Genomic DNA, 18,938 nt, shown 5'->3' with positions numbered 1-18,938 from the left:
CATAGTTGGTAGCACATGCTAAGAATTTTTTCGCATAACCAACACAAGAACAAAAATGGAGAGACACAACATGTGCACTAACGTTCAGTAGAATGGTTTATTGCACACGAGGCAAACAGTTGCACAATGCCGGTGCACTCACACTGCACCAAGAAGCGATGCACCGAGATTTGTCTTTTTCCCCATTTCATTTTTAGATATACATAACACTCATAAGCTCACAGACTACTGCACATTCCAGAAAGTCTATTCTTTATCTAACATGGACAGGGACAGAGTACTAACACAAGTGGTACGGATCTTTGCGATTTTGGCAGCTTATAGTATTATCAATCTCTACAGGACAGTGCAAGCCACCCATCATTGGCTTCATTTACAAGATTACAATGCTCCCTTAACCTAGCATTCATGCAGCTGCTTGTTTACACGACATACTGCTTACTGCAGGAAAGAGGTATCTGATAAGCGACAGTTTCTCCACATTCCACAAACCGCATTCTATGTCGTTTCTGGCAAGCAGTTGTCTTCTTCGGTGCTTGGCTGCTAATTCTGCAAATCGATTTCAGCTTTCATGGAGCAGAAAAACTATTGAACATTAGCAAGTGACGTCAACCTTATTATGTAGTGCAAAATTTCGTGCAAGTGTGGCACAACAGCTATTCCTTTTTGGGCAACATCACTGTTGGAACGGCAGACTAGAGCAATGGAGTGGTAGTTCCTAATCAGGCCCTCTGCGACTAACACCTTTGTTTGAGTGACATGTGTGTGAATATTTCCAATGTGCTATGTGTCCCGTTGAGTTGTTGCGCTATTCAACTACAGAATAAAAAGGTTGGCATCACATGCCAATGTGCAAGTAGTTTTTTTCAGCTCCATGCAAGCTGAAATCGATTTGCAGCACTCACGCACAAAAGACAACTGCCTGCAAGAAACAACATAGCACACAGTTTGTAGAATGCAGAGAAGCTGTCATTTATCAGACACCTCTTTCATGCGGTAAGCAGTATGTCGGGAAATGGGGCACTGCAGGAATGATAGGGAGAGCATTTTTAAGAGGCGAGCGAATGTTGGGTGAGTTAGTTTCTCGACATAGTAAATACCATCGTAAGTAGCGCAACTAGACAGGACAACAGTGTTCGTCTGTTCCTTTTTGTTGTTTGTCCTGTGTAGTTGCACTACATACAATGGCATTTATAAGAGAGAATTGTAATCTTGTAAACAAATGCAACGATGGATGGCTGGAGTTACAGTGTAGAGCATGTGAGTGGGAACCTTTCTTTCAGAACACAAAGGTTTTATCAGCTAATAGAGTTGAGCTAACGAAGTTGATAATAGAAGCTGCAAAAATTGCAATAGGGATACCAATTTTGTTAGCACGCCTCGACTGTCCTTCTCGAATAAAGCAGTGACTTTCTTGAACATGGAGTAGTTTGTGAGGTGATCAGTATGCCGTATATTTTGCTAAAATAAAGCGGAAGAAGACATATATCTCTGCATGGCACCCTTCGTTAAGCTTGAGGGCACCACCCCGTTGTCTATAAGTGCCTCGTGTGCAATAAACTATTTTTTTGAAAGTTAGTGCACACATTGTCCCTCTTTTTTCGGCTTTGTGTTGCTTATGTGCTAAAAACTTTTACCAAGTAGGTTGAGGTCACTTATGAGTACAGAAAATAAGATACTTTAGAAATTTCAACCACAAATACACACAAGCACAACAGCAAAACCTAGTGAACAGTAGAAAACTTGTAACAGCCAAAGGAAAGTGCAGTTGAATAGTTGATATTGCCCACACAATGCGCTTAAATTTAGGTATGTTTCAGAATCCCGGGTAAGCAAAATCAACGAGTTCCTCCACAACGGTGTGCATCACAATCGTGTCGTGGTTTTGGCAATACTCAGAATTTTTTCATCATGCACGTAAATGGCACAATGAAGTCAGCCAAGCATGTGCGTGCAACAGCTTACCCTATGCATTTAAGAAATTATGACAAATCGGAACATTTTCGAAGCATATGTTTCGACGCCTTCTGCACATCCTTCTAATGCCTCACAGCAAAGTTACTTGAACACGGGCACGAGCTGGCGCTCTCATGTATAAATCGTTCAGGTGACCTGTCGGCGGGTTCTGGTGACGCGCTTTCACATTCATTACCCTCAACACAGATTGTAGCCAGGCAGGCATTATCTACGCTTTTAGTTGTTGAGCTTTGTGCTGAAAGGTTACTTTCATTATTTTGCACCGAGGCGGTCTGGTGAAAAAGCGGCTCAACTGCAGCATCAAGTCGGCGATGTTATGCCGACGCGATAGGGAGCCGATAGCTTTTTTTCACCTTTTCGCGCGGAAAGCTAAAAATGACACTTACGTCTCGAAGACAATGAGGTCCTGGAGTTTGGACACGAAAAAATAGCAGGACGAACAAGAAGCACGTCCATTCCGAAAAGACGGAGAAAGGATATTCTTACCATAGAGTGACCATACCAACCATAGTGCGCAGTTATCGGGTTATCGTCTCCGGCTTCGGTGGAGAGGGAGCGAGGACGCCAGAGCGGCGTCACGGGCGGCCAATGATAGGGCACGACAGGATGACGTATAATGACGAAGTGTGTGGCGACCACCGGTGGCGACATGATGGCTCGACTATGGGCTCCGAGATGGCGGGCGTGCTTGCCATCTCGGAGGCCATATTTCGACTCTCGACGGCGGGAGTGGCGAAAGGAGGAGGCGAGGTTGAGGAGAGCAAAAGACGCTTTTCTTCCGCCCTCACTGGGAGCGCGGCTCAAAGCTCAGCAAGCATGGTCTGCGCGCGAAACATGAGTGAACAAGGTTCGGCGCGGCTTTGCTCGTCTACCATGACGCCGCTTCGTGGCGGTTCACGGCGGTTCGAGTCTAGCGGGGTCAGCAAACGAACTAGCTGGAGATGACGCTCGAAGGGCCCGGGGGCACTCTCGGTCCCCATACATTGTATCACACCGATGTTCGGCAAATGATTTTGTGTCCTTCACGTGCATGGTGTACTATAAAGATAGGAAAATTTGGTTTACCTATCTTCACATGTTTAAATGGGGAGAAATATAAACGCGCTACCCTTTCGTTTTATTGCGCATGCGGTTCAGGCGAACAATATTTGCGATTACGAACGTATACGAAGGACCGAAGTTCATATGTGCGCATTTTAATGGCAAAAGCTCTAAAAAAAATGTTTACTTAACGTTTTAAAAAGACTTCTTGTAAGAAGCATTTTTTCAACGTCTTCTAAAAAACTTCTTGTGAAAAATGTTTATTCAACCTCGCGTAATATACCTAGATGTCTGCATACTTTTTTAGTCGTTTCAAGAAGTTTTTTAGAGGTTTTGTGTTTCGTGGGATTACACTGCTATAAAAGCAGAGCCAACTCTGGAACCACAGACGTCAATCTGATATGATGCCTGCATCGTAGGATTACATATATATAGTGTTCATTGCTTTCTTGTAAAATGTAAAATCTGACATTACGCCTGCATAGGGTGTTTTTCCAAACCAGTTCATAGACCTTGCGTGGCTCTCAGGTAGAATACCTGATTGCCACGTAGAATGCTTGGGTTCGATTCCTGCTCGGATCCTAATTTTTATTCTTTCCATTCGTCGGGCCAACGCTACCGATGTCGGGTTTTCTTAACACTCTAGCATTTTAATTAACAATGTCTGTTCTCGCCGTTCCTGGGTAGATATAAACTGTCAAGCTCCTGTGGCGCATACCCGTACACCGCGGCCCATGGTAAACGGGTATGTGCCACACCTGTCTGGAGGAAAGGGTTTGACGTCGTATGCGACAGGATTTTCACATTATTAATGTCATGACCCGACAGTCATATTCGTGAAATCCTCTTACCCTGTCATGCCAATTTTGATCTACACCAAGTTAAGGACGCAATCATGAGAGCACCCAGACGGAGGTGGCTAGATAGATAGATAGATAGATATATAGATAGATAGATAGATAGATAGATAGATAGATAGATAGATAGATAGATAGATAGATAGATAGATAGATAGATAGATAGATAGATAGATAGATAGATAGATAGATAGATAGATAGATAGATAGATAGATAGATAGATAGATAGATAGATAGATAGATAGATAGATAGATAGATAGATAGATAGATAGATAGATAGATAGATAGATAGATAGATAGATAGATAGATAGATAGATAGATAGATAGATAGATGGATAGATGGATAGATGGATAGATAGATAGATGGATAGATAGATAGATGGATAGATGGATGGATAGATGGATGGATAGATGGATGGATAGATGGATGGATAGATGGATGGATAGATAGATGGATAGATGGATAGATAGATAGATACGCTCAAAGTGCCAAAGGTTTGCTAAGAAATGCTTCGCATTTAAGAATACATCGGCATTGTGAAGTCTGCATGAATGCATAAAGCATTTGTACTGGAAAGACAATAGCAGGGCTAGCTTCTGAGAAAAAACAATACAGAACGGAGAGAGATAAAAAAGGACATTTGTGTAAGTATGGATATTGCGAGCTAAAAGCTGTTGCTGAAGTTTACAATGCAGATGTTCCGTGATGCCAGGCAGACACTGACTGCATTGTTTACAGAAAAAAAGGAAAGTTGTCGCAAATTTCAGTGGGCTGAGGAGAGTCTTTGTAGGAGCATGTGTGTCATTTTGTACTCTGAAGGGATGTCCATTTATTTCTTACATTTAACTAGAAGAAGCTAAAATTACGTGTTTTAGCTTCATAAAATGTGTTTATATTGTGGTTAATATGGCTTCATACTGTGCTTGAATGTTCATATTGTGGCCAGTATATTATTGCATTTAAATCTCTCCATCTAGGAAACGAATATTGTTGCGTTAGATAGATGATAGTTATACTACGTAAATATGCAACATTTACATTGACTGGTACAGAACATGAACGTTTATTGTCTCCTGCTAGACCTCAATTAGGCATGCAGTTCGAAGATATCTATAGCTTTCAATTTTAGACAGTCATGCCCATTATTATTACATACAATGGCACATATGATCTAAGTGTTCAAACTTAATTGTATTTTTTCAAATACGGCAGCATACAATAGTAAGCTTGCGAGGCTAAGTACAGAGACAGCCTAATTGCCATTATTCGGTGGTGTCTGAACCCCGGCACCTGTCATATGACAAATAAGATATTGAGAGACCCTGGACAAATGTTTCGTGAATATTATCTGGCACACTGGTGTTGGCAATGAAGTAGCATGGCACAATCAGCCACAGATTGCACACCGAGAATTGAATCCGTTCTGTAGCGACAGATTGTTTTTTCGTGATGTCAGTCGGTTGAGGAAGTGGCATGTTGCAGCAGATAACGCGGAAAACTGAATGCAATGACCTCAGCAGCTGTTGCTGCGCTGTACAGAAAGAATTGAAAAACAAAACAAATTCATTCTGCGTGCAGTTCTCATTTTTGCTTCATGTGTACTGCTGTTCAGAGTGGCAGCATTGACCTTTTTAGTGAATGTGATAGGAGCTACTGATGGGTGAATGACGGGTGAAAGTTAAATAACTTCGACACATTGTGAACCATGACTGTTATAGGCATTAGACTATTAAATTAAGGTGGTTAACCATACTACTTCCATAGCTATTTCCAAGAAGCAGGCTTGATTATGACTTCCTGTTTTGTACATGTGATTTTTCGTTTCGTGTGTGGGGAAAAGTGATCGTGCCAAATTGTAGCCAGTCATTCTGTCTGAAATAATTACAGGTGGTTCATATTGAATGCAGTAGGTTGTTTGCTTTTTTACAACATAACGCATTTAGTACACAGCTTTAGCTTGTGATATAAAAATACTCTGGGCTTTTCTTTTTAGCAAGGGTAAGTTAGATGTGAGGGGTGAACACAAAAGGTCATTATGTATTCAACCGGGAAATATTAAAGTTCCAGCAGCCCAAAAAGTATGTGTGAAATGATTCTGTACTGAAACACACTGGCAGAACGAAGTATTTATTTTTCACAGATAATGTTGACAACTTTTTGTTTGTCCTTGCCCATATGATTATGAATGAGCTCACCACATAAATTTCTAAAGTTTATAGCCCAGTTCTATGCTCACCTATATTGCTGCTTGAATAAGATCTGTGCTTCAGTTTTTCATAGAAAAAAAAAGCAATGAACAGTGTTAGTGGTAAATAATTTTTACTATGTAACTGCCAGGGTGGTATTACAGTATGAAATTGTTTACTGTGCTTTACAGTATTTCAGTAAAGTGCTGCACATTGCTTGAAGCTTATACTTGTCATTGTCCACTGCACGTCTCAAAACTCTTTTTTCGTGCTCAAGCCTTGACTACCTGTATAGATGCTTACTGATCATTGATCGATTTTACTGGCTAGCCTATGCTCTTATAGTATACTTGAAAGCAACTGTCCCAACATGAGCTGTGTCTCCACACTGTTGTGTTCTACAGAACTAGACCATTTTTGATTATAGCATACATAACTTTGATGACTAGAGGCTTTTCTTAAATTATCAAATGCAGGAGTTCAGTTTGGTACCACTATATTATCTGCATTTGGTGCAACTTAAATAATTGCCTGCCAATTTATTTCAAAATCATGCGTTTATGGCACTAGGAAATGTCAGTATATTGATAAATTGCCTCACTTTTAACGTACTTGCAACAAGCCCCAACTACACATAATTTAACTTCCCTTAGGTAGGCATAATGGGGCCCTAAGAGTACTGTAATGTAACTAACTTTAAGGGTACTGTAATGTGTCTGAGAAATTATGGTCAGAACTTGGAAGGCAAATAACAGAAACACTGGTGCACTTAAATTAAGCTGCGTAGCGAACAACTCCAGATTGGTGAAAATTGATCCGAAGTTCCTCTTTTTGCATGCCCTTAATCACATCATAATTTTAGGATATAAAACTCCGGAATATAACATTTAAGTTTCAGCTCCAGTGACATTTCCTGTTAGATGACTTCTCATCATTGTGGTGGAATGTGTCATTGGAGCGCAATGACTGCTTAGTGGTGCCCGTGAATGATTGCTCTTCTCTTCTCTTTGTTCTTGCGTGCAGGTTCACCAAGAACCTGTCGCTGGACAAGATCCAGCTGAGCACTCTTCGAGGCCACTGCGAGCTGCGTCACCTGGAGCTCGATGAGCAGGTGCTCACTGAGCTGCTCGAACTACCCACATGGCTCTGCCTCACACGGGCTGTCTGCAACTATCTCACTCTCAAGGTGTGCCCTCTCCCTTCTCGATTTGCCCTGACATATGTCAGCACAGACCACAATACCATAGGTCTCGAACTGACGCAATGCTTAAAGGGACACTAAAGTGAAACAGTGAATCGGCTTAGATTGATAAGTTGTACTCTGAGAACTCTCATCTCATTAATTTCACCATCGTAGGTTTATTAAGAGAGAAGAAAATCAAGGTCAAAATTTCATTGTCAAGTTTCGTGCTGCGTGACGTCACAGATTTTGAAGGAAATTTTTCATATTTTTTGCTACATTGGATCGACGAAATTTCCTGAAACTTGGGGTATATTGGGGTATTTTAGGTCCGTGGCTCCTCGGAGGTTAATGTACTTCACTTTTACCGATTAGGAACTACGTAGGACCTAGTAGACGCCGTCGAAATCTGAGACATCACGGCGTTTGGTGCGGGAATTTCAAAGTGGCGTTGCCACCCGCATTTTCTTTTCATGAGTTTTCTCGCCAAGCATCTCCTTGTGGTAAGAATGGTGTTTTCGGTACTGTCAAATCATAATTTGCTAAGGCACGATAAATTGCTTTTCTCTTTAGTGTCTCTTTAAAGAAACGAGGACCAAAAAATGAGCGACACGCACAGCAGGGGCTGATTCATGACTGAAGAGTTTATCGGTTCTTTTGTACAAATACAAACAGAATGCGTGTGTACACATGACCTGGTTTGCTGCCGCTGTTGATGTCATTTATTCTTAAGGGCGCAGCAAGGGCAAAATTTCACAAAAAATAACTTTTTTTCTTTGCAACTCAGAAACTGTATCCCTTTGTGCATATTTTCCATATTTGTGCTTTTTTTAGAAGGTCTTTTTTGTGGCTGAAAAACAGTTTTTCCCGAAGCAACTTCCATTACAAAAACCAGAATGCTTGTCTGAAGTCAGGTGTATATAAAAAATTGTCGGGCAACTTTTGCATACCTTTCAGCTCCCGTGCCTCAGGACAACAAATTTAGATCCTGTTGGTTAAGTGAACTCCGCTGACCTGTATAGTTCATTTCACAAGCTGTGAATGCTACACGGCTCTCAGCCAACCACACAACGGGTGTGCCTATATCTCAGAGTTTAGCTTGCTAACTCAGAGTGTGCCAAACTCTTAACAGTCATTAGTACTTATTAATTTGTACAAATCTATTACTTGGAACATTTGTTAGTTTAACATAAAAAAACCTAACTTCTTCCCCATCATTGGCTTGAAAAACAGCACCAGATTTTTACCCCCCCTCCCCACAGACACACATTTAAAAAAAATACAGAACCCGAAAACAAACAACCCTTCATACAGTGCATATGTTGTCAAAGTGGAACTGTGATATCGGAACCCAACCAACCTTGTGGTTCTAAAAGGTACACATTGAAAAGTGCACGAATGCTGTTATTTCTAATCAAGAGGTAAAGCGGAGTTTTTGATACTGAGAATAAGTGAAGCAATGTAGTAAACACACAATGAAATATGCTAACATTGTATTTTTTTCCCCCTCACCTGTTACAGATACATTGGACGAAGTTAAAATATGTCCCTATACACTTGGTGAGTTTCTTTTTTTTCTTTTGCACTTTTTATTCAATCACTGTTCAATCTAACGAATGCGAATGTATTTGTAAAGCAACATTCACATCAATGCGAATAGTTTGTTGTGTGGAATTTAAAGACACCATACAGGAATGTGCTAGGTCAGTCTAGGTGAATAATGTATTCGTTCGAAACTCTATTTGTAGTCTTATGACAAGAAGTTGAATTTTCGAAGGTGATGCAAAGCAGAATTTAATTTTTCTTCATTTGTAGTCTGGCACTTCAGTACTGTTATGTCAGTGGGACACCGCAAATTTTAGAGTGACAGGGGCCCAGGATTTTGGAGTTGCAGGGGCTCAGGATTTCATCTCATTTGCATCGCGACATCTGCAACTCGTGATTTGTTCTGAGGACTTAATTTACCTGTACTCTGCATGTCAAAGGCGTCCTCATTAGAGACTGCGAATATTTTTACTCTTCAGTACACCAGTTTGTTGTCCATTATTCCCACTTTGAACTCACATGTGGCGGGAGTCTGAGCATCTCGCAAGCATGAAATACTGTACGTATCGTAGCAGTGCCTGTGCATTTTTTAAATCCACGAACGGACACTTCAGGCAGCTTTTGCCCTAGAGTTATATACTGTATCTCTATGCAGACATACTAACAACTCAGTTACCACACGACATTCATATTTATGAAATCGGCAAATAATAAAGCCAAGGAGAGCATAGGGGGGCATTATTTGTTGTTTTTCATTGAAGTGTGCTAATTATGAGATTAATAGGGAATGAGAGTGCAGCTGTGGGTTTGGTCCCCACAGCTTGCCGCTGGTGGGGAGCCAACCCACAACCTTCCAATTACGAGCAAAAAGCAGGCTGCTTTATTCATTTCTGTTCTAACATTGATGTTTGTAACTCGCTTGGTCTTCTGAGAATCAATGTAGTATGCTCCGAGCTGCTGACATCTGTGCATGTACTGCAGATACAACAACAGGGACTACTTTAGCTTACAAAGATGGCATTGATAGCGATTGTAGAAAAAAGAATTTTGTTCATGGGAAGGTGTGACAGTGCCTACCGAGAGCCTGCAATCGTCACACTGAGCTCGCAGCTCGAAAAACTGCAGATGTCCTCCAAATTTCATTTTGCACCATTTTACATCCAATTTCACCTCTTGTTTTATAGCATTGCATCTTGAATGTCTGCCTATGTTTGAGTTGAAACTTGAGTTTGCCACCTTTAGTTGGCATTTTCATGCTGTACGACATTGGCATGCTGAACTGTGAGCGAACACACCACATGAAATGACCCTTGCAATTACTTCCTGCAGTGTTTGGACGAAGTGCTGGTTGAAGTGGAAACCTGTGAGCAACTAAGGCCACCCTCGAGCAGCAAGCCTAGCTACAGGTCAGTGCTGAGAAGATCCAGAACTTTGTCAAGCTGGCTAAATTATGCATGCCTTCTGTGTGGGTTGGAGCCACCAACTTATTAAGGCAAAAGCCTCATGTGCCTTATCAGATGCTTGCATTGAAAAATGCAGCTTGCGATGCAAAAGCTTATCTGATCCTAATAAATATTGCATAATAAAAATCTTGGTTTGAGCCGGAATCGAATCTAGGTATTCTGCGTAGCAGTCAAGTATTCTTCCCCAGAGCCCACGCCAGTGCTTGAAATCTCATCGGAAAAAGACCGTATACAGTTGTCATGTCGGGCGAGGAGTGGCGTTAACAGATGTAATATTGCATGGCAGAAACATAGAATCTCACCAGTCATCACACCATGTAAATTGCCTAACAAGTGAGTGAGCCACAACATCAACAAAGATGCTGACCTTGAAAACGTGGCATGCAATAAACCTCTCAAGCTCCAGTGATGGTGCTGGTGATGTCTCTCCCTTTCCAGTCGCCTTATGCGAATGCGTAATGGAACGTGTTAGTTTTCTGTGAAAGACTGTGATTCCATCAGCCGCATTAAATCTGAGCTTAGTATTCTGCGAGTCCGAGTGCATCTGTGGACTCGGGTTTACATTCGTGAACCTGAGTTTCTCAGGTGTACCAGAGACAGAGGTTCTAGGTTCGGAGTTGGAGGTTTAGTGAAGCTGCATCCAAGTGGAATCTGAGGGTTGTGATTTTGGCTTGTCTCCGAGTGAATATAACTGAGTGCATGTTCTATTGAATTTGGGTTCAAGCGAAGAAGGATCCACGTTTGAATGATCCAGTTAATCTTTTTTTTTTTTGGGTGAGTCCGAGTTTGTTTCGCTTAGTCGTTTTCAAATATACATAAAGTACACTGTCATTTTTCTTTTCTTTATGGGAATCTCTATGCAATTGTGATTTCCACCAAAAACAGCATGCAGGTCTTGTCTTTGCAATGCAATTGCAATGTAAAGTGATGAATGTTTGCTGTGTCTCTACGATGTTCAGAATTTGTGAATTTCAAAAGTACACTGTTTGCATGACTACAGTAGAACCCCGCTGTTACGTTCTTCACTGCTGCGTTTTCCCGGCTGTTACGTCGTTTTCCGCCGGCCCCGGCATAGCTCCCTTAGGATACAGTGTATTGGGAACCCCGCTGTTACGTCGTAACTGTCGGACCGTTCCCGTATGATACGTCGCGAAGTGCGCCCGGAGCCGACCGAGTGACTACCAAAGAGAGCGGCCATGGCGCATTTTCACGCAGCTTGGCCTCGTTTGACCGTAATATTAGCCGCATGAGAGGTGCAAGCAACAGAATCTTTCAATTGATGCAAACAAAAGCATGGCCTTCGAGATTCAAATTGCAAAGATGGCGTCTATGACGTAACTGCTCGCGAAAGCAAGGCCTTCGAGATTGGCATTTACTATTGACAAAAGCATAGCCTCTGAGATTTGCATTGCACAAACATGGCGTGTATGACGTAATTGCTTGCGAAAGCAAGGCCTTCGAGATTGGCATTCACTTCTGCCATCGCGTTGGCGTAGACTCATCATCATCGTTATTTGTCGGAGAACGGGAGGAGTTCGAGCTGGTTGGAGCTCGCATGGTCGTGCGTGCGGTTCGCGGTCGGACTCGCCGCGCCGGTCGTGATTGCGTGTGCTTAGTTCTTTCATGCCTACAGCTGTTGGTGTTAAAAAAATCACATACGTTGATTACATTTCTGTGGATAAGGCCGTCCTAAGCTCCGCGTTTCTATCCATCAACTAGATCGCGGCTGAGCGCGCCAATTTTCGTGCTGCTCGTAAGAATTGAAATAAAATTCTGTACCACTAAATATTTTGCCGTTTTTCCTGTTTTTCGGTTCTTACGTTTCCCGTCTCTTACGTTTATTTCCTACGGTCCCTTCAAAAACGTATCAGCGGGGTTCTACTGTACTTGTTATGCTGTTTAAAACATCCTGAGTCATTCTGCAATTAATTTCTCTTTTCTGCAGCTCGGGAGGCCGGTACGGCTTTTCAGATCGGGTCGTCGATGGCATGAAAGTGGTCGTCAACTCGGTAGTGGTGAACTTCCAGTCTGCTTCATTTGTTGCTTCATTTCAGGTTTGTATATTCCACCAGTTGAGCATTCAGTGACACTCCGGCATGCACCAGTACCATATTTTAATTTTTATTTTTGTTTCATTATTCAGACCATGTGAAAATTCGCGATTACACTTTTTCCTAAACCTAACTATGCTCTGTGCTAGATTCTCGTTGCTTCTTGGTTGATTCGTTTTGGTGGTTGCTTGGGGGTGCATGCCTATGCAAGCTTGGGCCACTTGACTTGTGTCTGTGTCAGAGATGGGGAAGTGCAGAAACAGCTAGCTACACAGCACCGTTTAAATTTAGTCATCAGCTGTGCTCTGGAGCATGGCAAATGCATAGCAGGCAGGTACTATTCCATGCTCAAAAAGAAGGCTTTGGGAAAAGGGCTTTTGGGTCCGACTTTATACAAGATGAGTGGATTCAAACAAGCACCCTATTGCCATGTTTACTAAGCCTCTGGTGCTCAGTAGATTGTAGCAGTAGTTGCAAGCACTTGATACAGAATATCAAGGACGAGCTGCGTGAAGCATGAAGGGATACTGAGGTGATCCTGCAAAAGCTTACTGGTACGTTGCAGCCCATCTAAGAAAATAGCAGCTAAACCAGATGAAAGTACGTTGTACAATAACTTGTATTCTGCCTGCTTTTTGACGTTCTGAAAGGGCGGCATATATTTTTAAAATTGGGTAAATTTTTTAGGTATTGGCCATACATGAACTTGAAAAAATATGTCATTCAAACGGAATGATTTTAAAGACTGTCAAGTTGATGTCTGAAGATGCTCACAAGTGTTAGTTGGTTGTTTAAGATTGTATCGAGAAGCTGCGTGCAATGGATTATGGCTGTGAGCAATAAGAAATGCCAATGACACTGTTGATGAAAACACACCTGGCAACCAGTGCTATGTGAATTGTGAGCACCTTCAGGCATCAATTTGATGGTCTTAAAAATCGCTCAATTTGAGTAATACATATGTATTTGAAAATTCGTGCATAGGTTATATCTGAAAAATTCTGCCCATTTTCAAAAGTATATGTAGCCAGTTCACAATATCAAACGGTAGAAAGATTACAAGTTAGTGTGTCACTTCTTTTCTGCTGGTGTAGCTGCTGTTTTCTTAAATGAAGGATGCGAAATCTGTACCTTACTTCTTTTTATGTCCTCTTCTGATGTCTTAGCTGTCTCGGGTGGTGCTGGACAGCCGGACACCTCGCTGGGACCCTGGGGACCTACGTCTCTGCCGCATCAAGGGTCCCGACCAGCTGCTTCTTTTCCGACAACTCCAGTGGCAGATGATGAGACTGGAGGCTCACGCCCGGGGAGCCCACGCGGGGGCACCGCTGCGCCTCATCACCAACGGGGCACGCTGTCGCATTGTGCTCAAGAAGCGCCTCGCTGGTCAGTGTCAACACCATCTCACTTTATTGTTTTGAATTATATTTCTCTCTTTTATCAGCTGACTATTGTCTGAAAGAGCTCATTATAAGTTGTTTGGAACTTGTTCCGAGTCTCCTCTAGAGATTTGCAATTCTTTATCTTGTCAAGACGGGAAGAATAGCAAACTTGCCAAACATCTTCTGAAGTGATTGCTCTTTACTATTTACTGCTTCCTCGGAGGTCGCAACGAATTGAGCTTTTAAATCACCTACAAAGCGGGCAAATGTACAAATTTTAAAATGACATCAGTGACACATTCACCATTGCACCCATTAGGCATTTACAATGCACAAATGGTTTTTATGCAATTACGTTTCTTTTTTGCGAGGGATTCCATGAAATGCAGGTGCCGGCGCTGCTGTCTTAAGGTGCTACACCAACTTGCTGTAACGTCGTAGATTTGCATGGCATCTGCTATGTGGCCTACAGTGTGTTCTATTGAAGCCAGAGAGTTTACTAACAAGTTTCAGGAAATTTCATTCATCCATTGTTGCCAAAATGGAAAAAACAAGGACTTGGAAATTTGTCCTGCACAATGACAATCAAGAAATTTGGTATGGGTAGGACTTGTAGTGCATAGGCAAGGTAACCGCTGGTCATTGGGAATAAAAGACTGGATTCCAAGAGAAGGCAAATGTGCGAGGGGGAGGCAGAAGGTTAGGTGGGCAGGTGAGATTAAGAAGTTTGCGGGGATAACGTGGCCACAACAAGCACAAAATCTGGCTGATTGGCGAAACATGGGAGAGGCCTTTGCCCGGCAGTGGGCGTAGTCAGGCTGATAAGGGTGACGATGAATGACAATCAAGTGCTGGTGTTCTGGCACAAGATTCAAGAATGAAACTGTGGCCTGCACTTTTCCTTCCATAATAAACTTCTGGCCATGAAATTATTTATGATAGTGTTCTCAATAAATAATTTCTCAGTCCAGACTGCTTTGGTATGTCTCTTTAATGTCTCTGCAGCTTGCACAGCATAGTGATTACTGTTCAGTTATATTGCAGAGTTGGGGCAAGTTTTTTGGCTCTTTTTGGAGCAGGTTTGTTCCAGTGGCAAAGTAAAGGCATGAGCCGCGTGTTTCACCGAGAGAGTCGGACTGGATTCAGAGCAGCAGTCACTGTGTGGAGCAAAAAAAGTTGCTTTGCAAAAATGGGCACAATCGAATGCAACTCTGCTGCCATTTTACATGTTTACCTGCTTGGGGGGGCTGTAGTAGTCACAAGTTTTCATAATAATGGTGAACAAAATGGAGGATTCAGCACAGTGCACCACGTTGCTCTTGCTACTCAATAGTGACAGCTCCAAGTCAGAGAGCTCAAGTTCCGATATGTGCAATGAATTGGGCATGGACAGCAATGTCAAAACCACTGCTTGTGAGCAGGCATTTGACAGGATGCTCAGCCTGTAACTGTTGTTTAGAACTTCTTCTCCTGCATTGCTTCGGCAACAGCAATTGTGTTCCAGTTGTGGATTGGGGTGCATTTTTCTGTACCAGAAAAAAAAGTGCTTAATTTGCAGAGTCTGTCAACTGCTCTGAATCTGCCATTGCGATTCAACATAGGCCACTGGTTAAAGGGGGATATGGCACTTAAAATTTTTCTTATTCCTTGGTCGTTCTTGATAAAAATTGCCGAGTTTATCTATATTTGTATGCTGATATTAAATATGCAATTATTTTTGTAGTACAATGTGTAGCTTTTAAACTGCTAAATGTTTCATGTGCCTTTTAGGGAGCAAGGTTTTCCCTAAACTGAGAGAGTTACAGAGTAAGTGATCATGTCACAATAATCTGGGATCAGAACTGTGTGCAGTACAACAAAAATAGATGTTCTAAGCCCATTTGAACAAAAGTTATGGTATGTCAAACATTCTCGAGCGAAATCATAGCTTGCTATTGACTCACCTCGCGAATGTTCAATATACCATAATTGTTGTTCAAAAGGGTTTAGAACATCTATTTTTGTTGTACTGCACACAGTTCTAACTGCAGATTGCTGTGATATGCTGATTTACTTTGTAACTCTCTCAGTTTAGGAAAAATCTCGTATCCCCAAAGGCACATAACTACACATTATACTAGCAGAATTATTGCATATATGAAGTCGGCACACAAATATGCATGAACACAGCAAGGTTCATCACGATTGATCAAGGAATAAAATAAACTTGCTTAGAGCAGTGTGCCCCCCGCATAAGTCAATTTTCCGGGCCTAAAAGTTCTTCGGCCCTTCGTTACACAGACTGCAGCCTGGTTGCCAGCCGCCTGGTCCTAGTACTGGACGAGCTGCTCTGGGCCCTGACCGATGCTCAGCTGGTGGCAGCCTTGCATCTGGGCCACTCTCTGGCTGCCCTGGTGCGAAAGGCGGCTGCCCAGGGGCGTCGTCACCGAGCTGCCAGTTCGACCCTGCCGACACCCGACCACTTCTCGACTTCCAGCGCACCCCCTCCTTCCTCTCAGAGGGGCGGCACTGGAGGAACCCCCAAGAGCCCGCTGGTGGAATTCTTTCGGCAGCACGACGTGCTCGAGACGTCGTACCATATGTTCTGTACTCGCATCGATCTGCACCTCTGCGACGACATGGACCCCAAGGGTGAGGACGCGTTCTTGGTTTCACAAGTGGTAGCTCTTTACAGTACAAGGCGTTCCTGTGTGTGAGCTAGCGTACGTATGTTTTTGCAGGTCCAGTACCAGGCCGTAAGTTATGCACCCATTAAGCATTTCTCAAGTGTGACATTGAAGTTTAGTTACTTGGCTCAGCTGTGGCACATGTTTATTGTAGGCTTACAAGGGTGTGGCTGTAGGCCAATTGGTGATTCATGATTAGCAAAGGTAGCCGCAAGAGCACATGGGACACAGAAAGGGACAACAACCGCTACATGTTGTCTCTTTCTGTGTCCCGTATGGTTTTGCGGTTACCTTTGCTATTTTTGCAGGCATTGAAGTTACACCGCTGGTGTACAGTGGGACCCTTTTTGTATCGAGGCTTTGTCAGGCCTTTTAGAAAAGACAGTCCAGTGACACTTCAGCTTCCATGTTGTCTCACATATTGTCTATTCAGTAAACGAAGGCCTCATATTTTAGTTTGCCGCACAAACTTGTATGTAGCCATAAATGAAGCACATAAAGTTCATAAAGCCAGATTGTCCAGCTGATGAGAAGTTACCATTGGCATGGCTGTTGAAACCTAACTCTAACATTGATGTTCACTTTTAATTAGGGGTGTGCGAATATTCGAAATTTCGAATATTTTTCGAATAGTGTTTGCTATTCGATTCGATTCGCACTGAAATTTTACTATTCGAACTATTTGAACTTTCCAAAGACAAATGCAGTCAACGTCCGATTGAAAATGACCCCTTCAGATTTTTAGTATGCTTCACCTCATTACACTCTCGTATTGCGGCAAAGCTGCCTTTCAAGCTCCGTTACGGTCGAACTTAGCCAAGAGACAAAATCCGGTTGGAAGTGGTTCCTAGATTTTTCAATATGCTTCACCTCATCACACCCCCGTACTGCGGCAAAGCTGCCTTTCAAGCTCCGTTACGGTCGAATTTAGGCAAGAGTCAACGTCCGATTGGAAGTGATCCCTAGATTTTTAATATGCTTCACCTCCTCACACCCCCGTATTGCGGCAAAGCTGCCTTTCAAGCTCCGCTACGGTCGCAAATGTATTAACTCAAGAAAACGCTGGTTCCAATATGGAGATGAAAGATGTGGCAGAGTTGGGGACTCAATTAATGCTGTTTTGGACTTGAAATTTGGGCAGGAAGTCCAAAAAATCGGACGCCGAAGCTTTTTAGCATTCAAAATTTCAGATGTTCTTATATGTCGACGTCTACGAGGCAGATTTGGAACTCCGGACTTGAAGGGAGCACGCCCTTGTCTGCCACATCAGTTGGCCTTCCACAGAAGTTGAAAGAGAATGAGAGGCTGAGGAAATGGCATCTCTGCCTATCACGTGTAAAGCGTTGTCGGCAACACTTTGGTTGCACCAAAGACAAAACACCACCCCGCCAGTGCTTCATCAACCTATCGAAAAGAAACACTTTCATGTTGCTATCTCATAAGAACATACTTAGGGATTCTCTGCAACTTTTTCTGTAATTTCACTTCGAATTATTCGAAAAATGTTTGAGAAATATTCGAAAATTATTCGAAATTATTCGATTCGATTCGCACTCAATCTTTATTATTCGAATTCGCTTCGTACCCAAAATTTTGCTATTCGCACAGCTCTACTTTTAATCTTGTAGGTTTTGCTCATCATTTGCCAGGGGTCAGGGAGAGAGCGTGAGGTCCAATTTGCATGTCCTAGAAGCTCAGCTTGGGGGCGAAAAGTTCTGGAGTTAGAATCAAAAGCCTATGGAACTTGTGTTGTGCAGATAGGTCAAAATGCTAATAGAATTTTATATCGGAGGAGGCTGGTTAAGCCAGAAAATACCCAAGAATAAAAAAGGCTGACGATCCTGCATTGAAGTGCCCAGACCAGCTCCCCTTCATATTATTGAGTTTCTATCAGGGCTGTCTTCTCGGGCAAATTAGATTTTTTTAGGGGTGAACATAGAAGACATTGTCATCTAACACAGGCATTAATTAAACTGAGCAAGTTTCAAGATTATCTACTTGTCCGTGATCGCTGAAATTCAAGATGATGCGTTCAAGATTTACGATTTTACACTGACATGGCATTGCTGCATTTTCAGTGTTGTTTTAAAAATTGTTTTTCGACCTCAATTATTTTTTCCAGAAACCATTATATTACCGTAAAAGTAACAATAATTTGGAACTGTTGTTCCTGATACTGAATTGAGTGTGCTGGCAAGTGGCTCAAATGCAGTGGTGGTGACTGTAGACTCTGCATGCAAACACTGCATACACATTTGGAGGCAGATAGCCCAAGTCTTCGTTTTGCTCACAAACTTGCTGTTCACTCAGTTAGTAGTATTGTCACCCTTTGAGATTGTATATGTATCTCTGGCATGTACATGCAGAGACTCGATCTAGTTGGCCTCCGCTGCAAGGTGGTGCTGCCCTCCAGGTCCTGCTGGAGAAGCTCCTCATCGACTACTACCCTTTCCACGGAGCAGGTGAGCCTTAAAAGAAAAGCTCCGGTTTGCGAATTCCGGTTGTCAAAGGTGACTCCACGGCTGTGCTTCACAGCTATGCAAGGAAGCTAGCTTTGCGGCAATGCGCAGGGGTCATTTTTAGCAA

General features: G+C 42.5%; 1 protein-coding gene across 1 annotated transcript in view; it reads left to right on the top strand.

Moving 5' to 3' along the window:
- Nucleotides 1-18,938, top strand: part of LOC119383861 (UHRF1-binding protein 1) — a 71,415-nt gene that overhangs the window by 7,996 nt on the left and 44,481 nt on the right. The window contains exons 2-8 of the mRNA XM_037652131.2: nucleotides 7,089-7,251; nucleotides 8,767-8,805; nucleotides 10,120-10,196; nucleotides 12,199-12,307; nucleotides 13,471-13,690; nucleotides 15,967-16,317; nucleotides 18,719-18,814. Of these exons, the coding sequence (XP_037508059.1) occupies nucleotides 7,089-7,251; nucleotides 8,767-8,805; nucleotides 10,120-10,196; nucleotides 12,199-12,307; nucleotides 13,471-13,690; nucleotides 15,967-16,317; nucleotides 18,719-18,814 (1,055 nt within the window). The remainder of the gene's footprint in view (nucleotides 1-7,088; nucleotides 7,252-8,766; nucleotides 8,806-10,119; nucleotides 10,197-12,198; nucleotides 12,308-13,470; nucleotides 13,691-15,966; nucleotides 16,318-18,718; nucleotides 18,815-18,938) is intronic.

Source organism: Rhipicephalus sanguineus, chromosome 2 (genome assembly GCF_013339695.2).
Source record: "Rhipicephalus sanguineus isolate Rsan-2018 chromosome 2, BIME_Rsan_1.4, whole genome shotgun sequence".
NCBI lineage: Eukaryota > Metazoa > Arthropoda > Arachnida > Ixodida > Ixodidae > Rhipicephalus > Rhipicephalus sanguineus.
The sequence above is the reverse complement of the archived record's forward strand: the minus strand, read 5'-3'. Positions and strand labels throughout refer to the sequence as shown.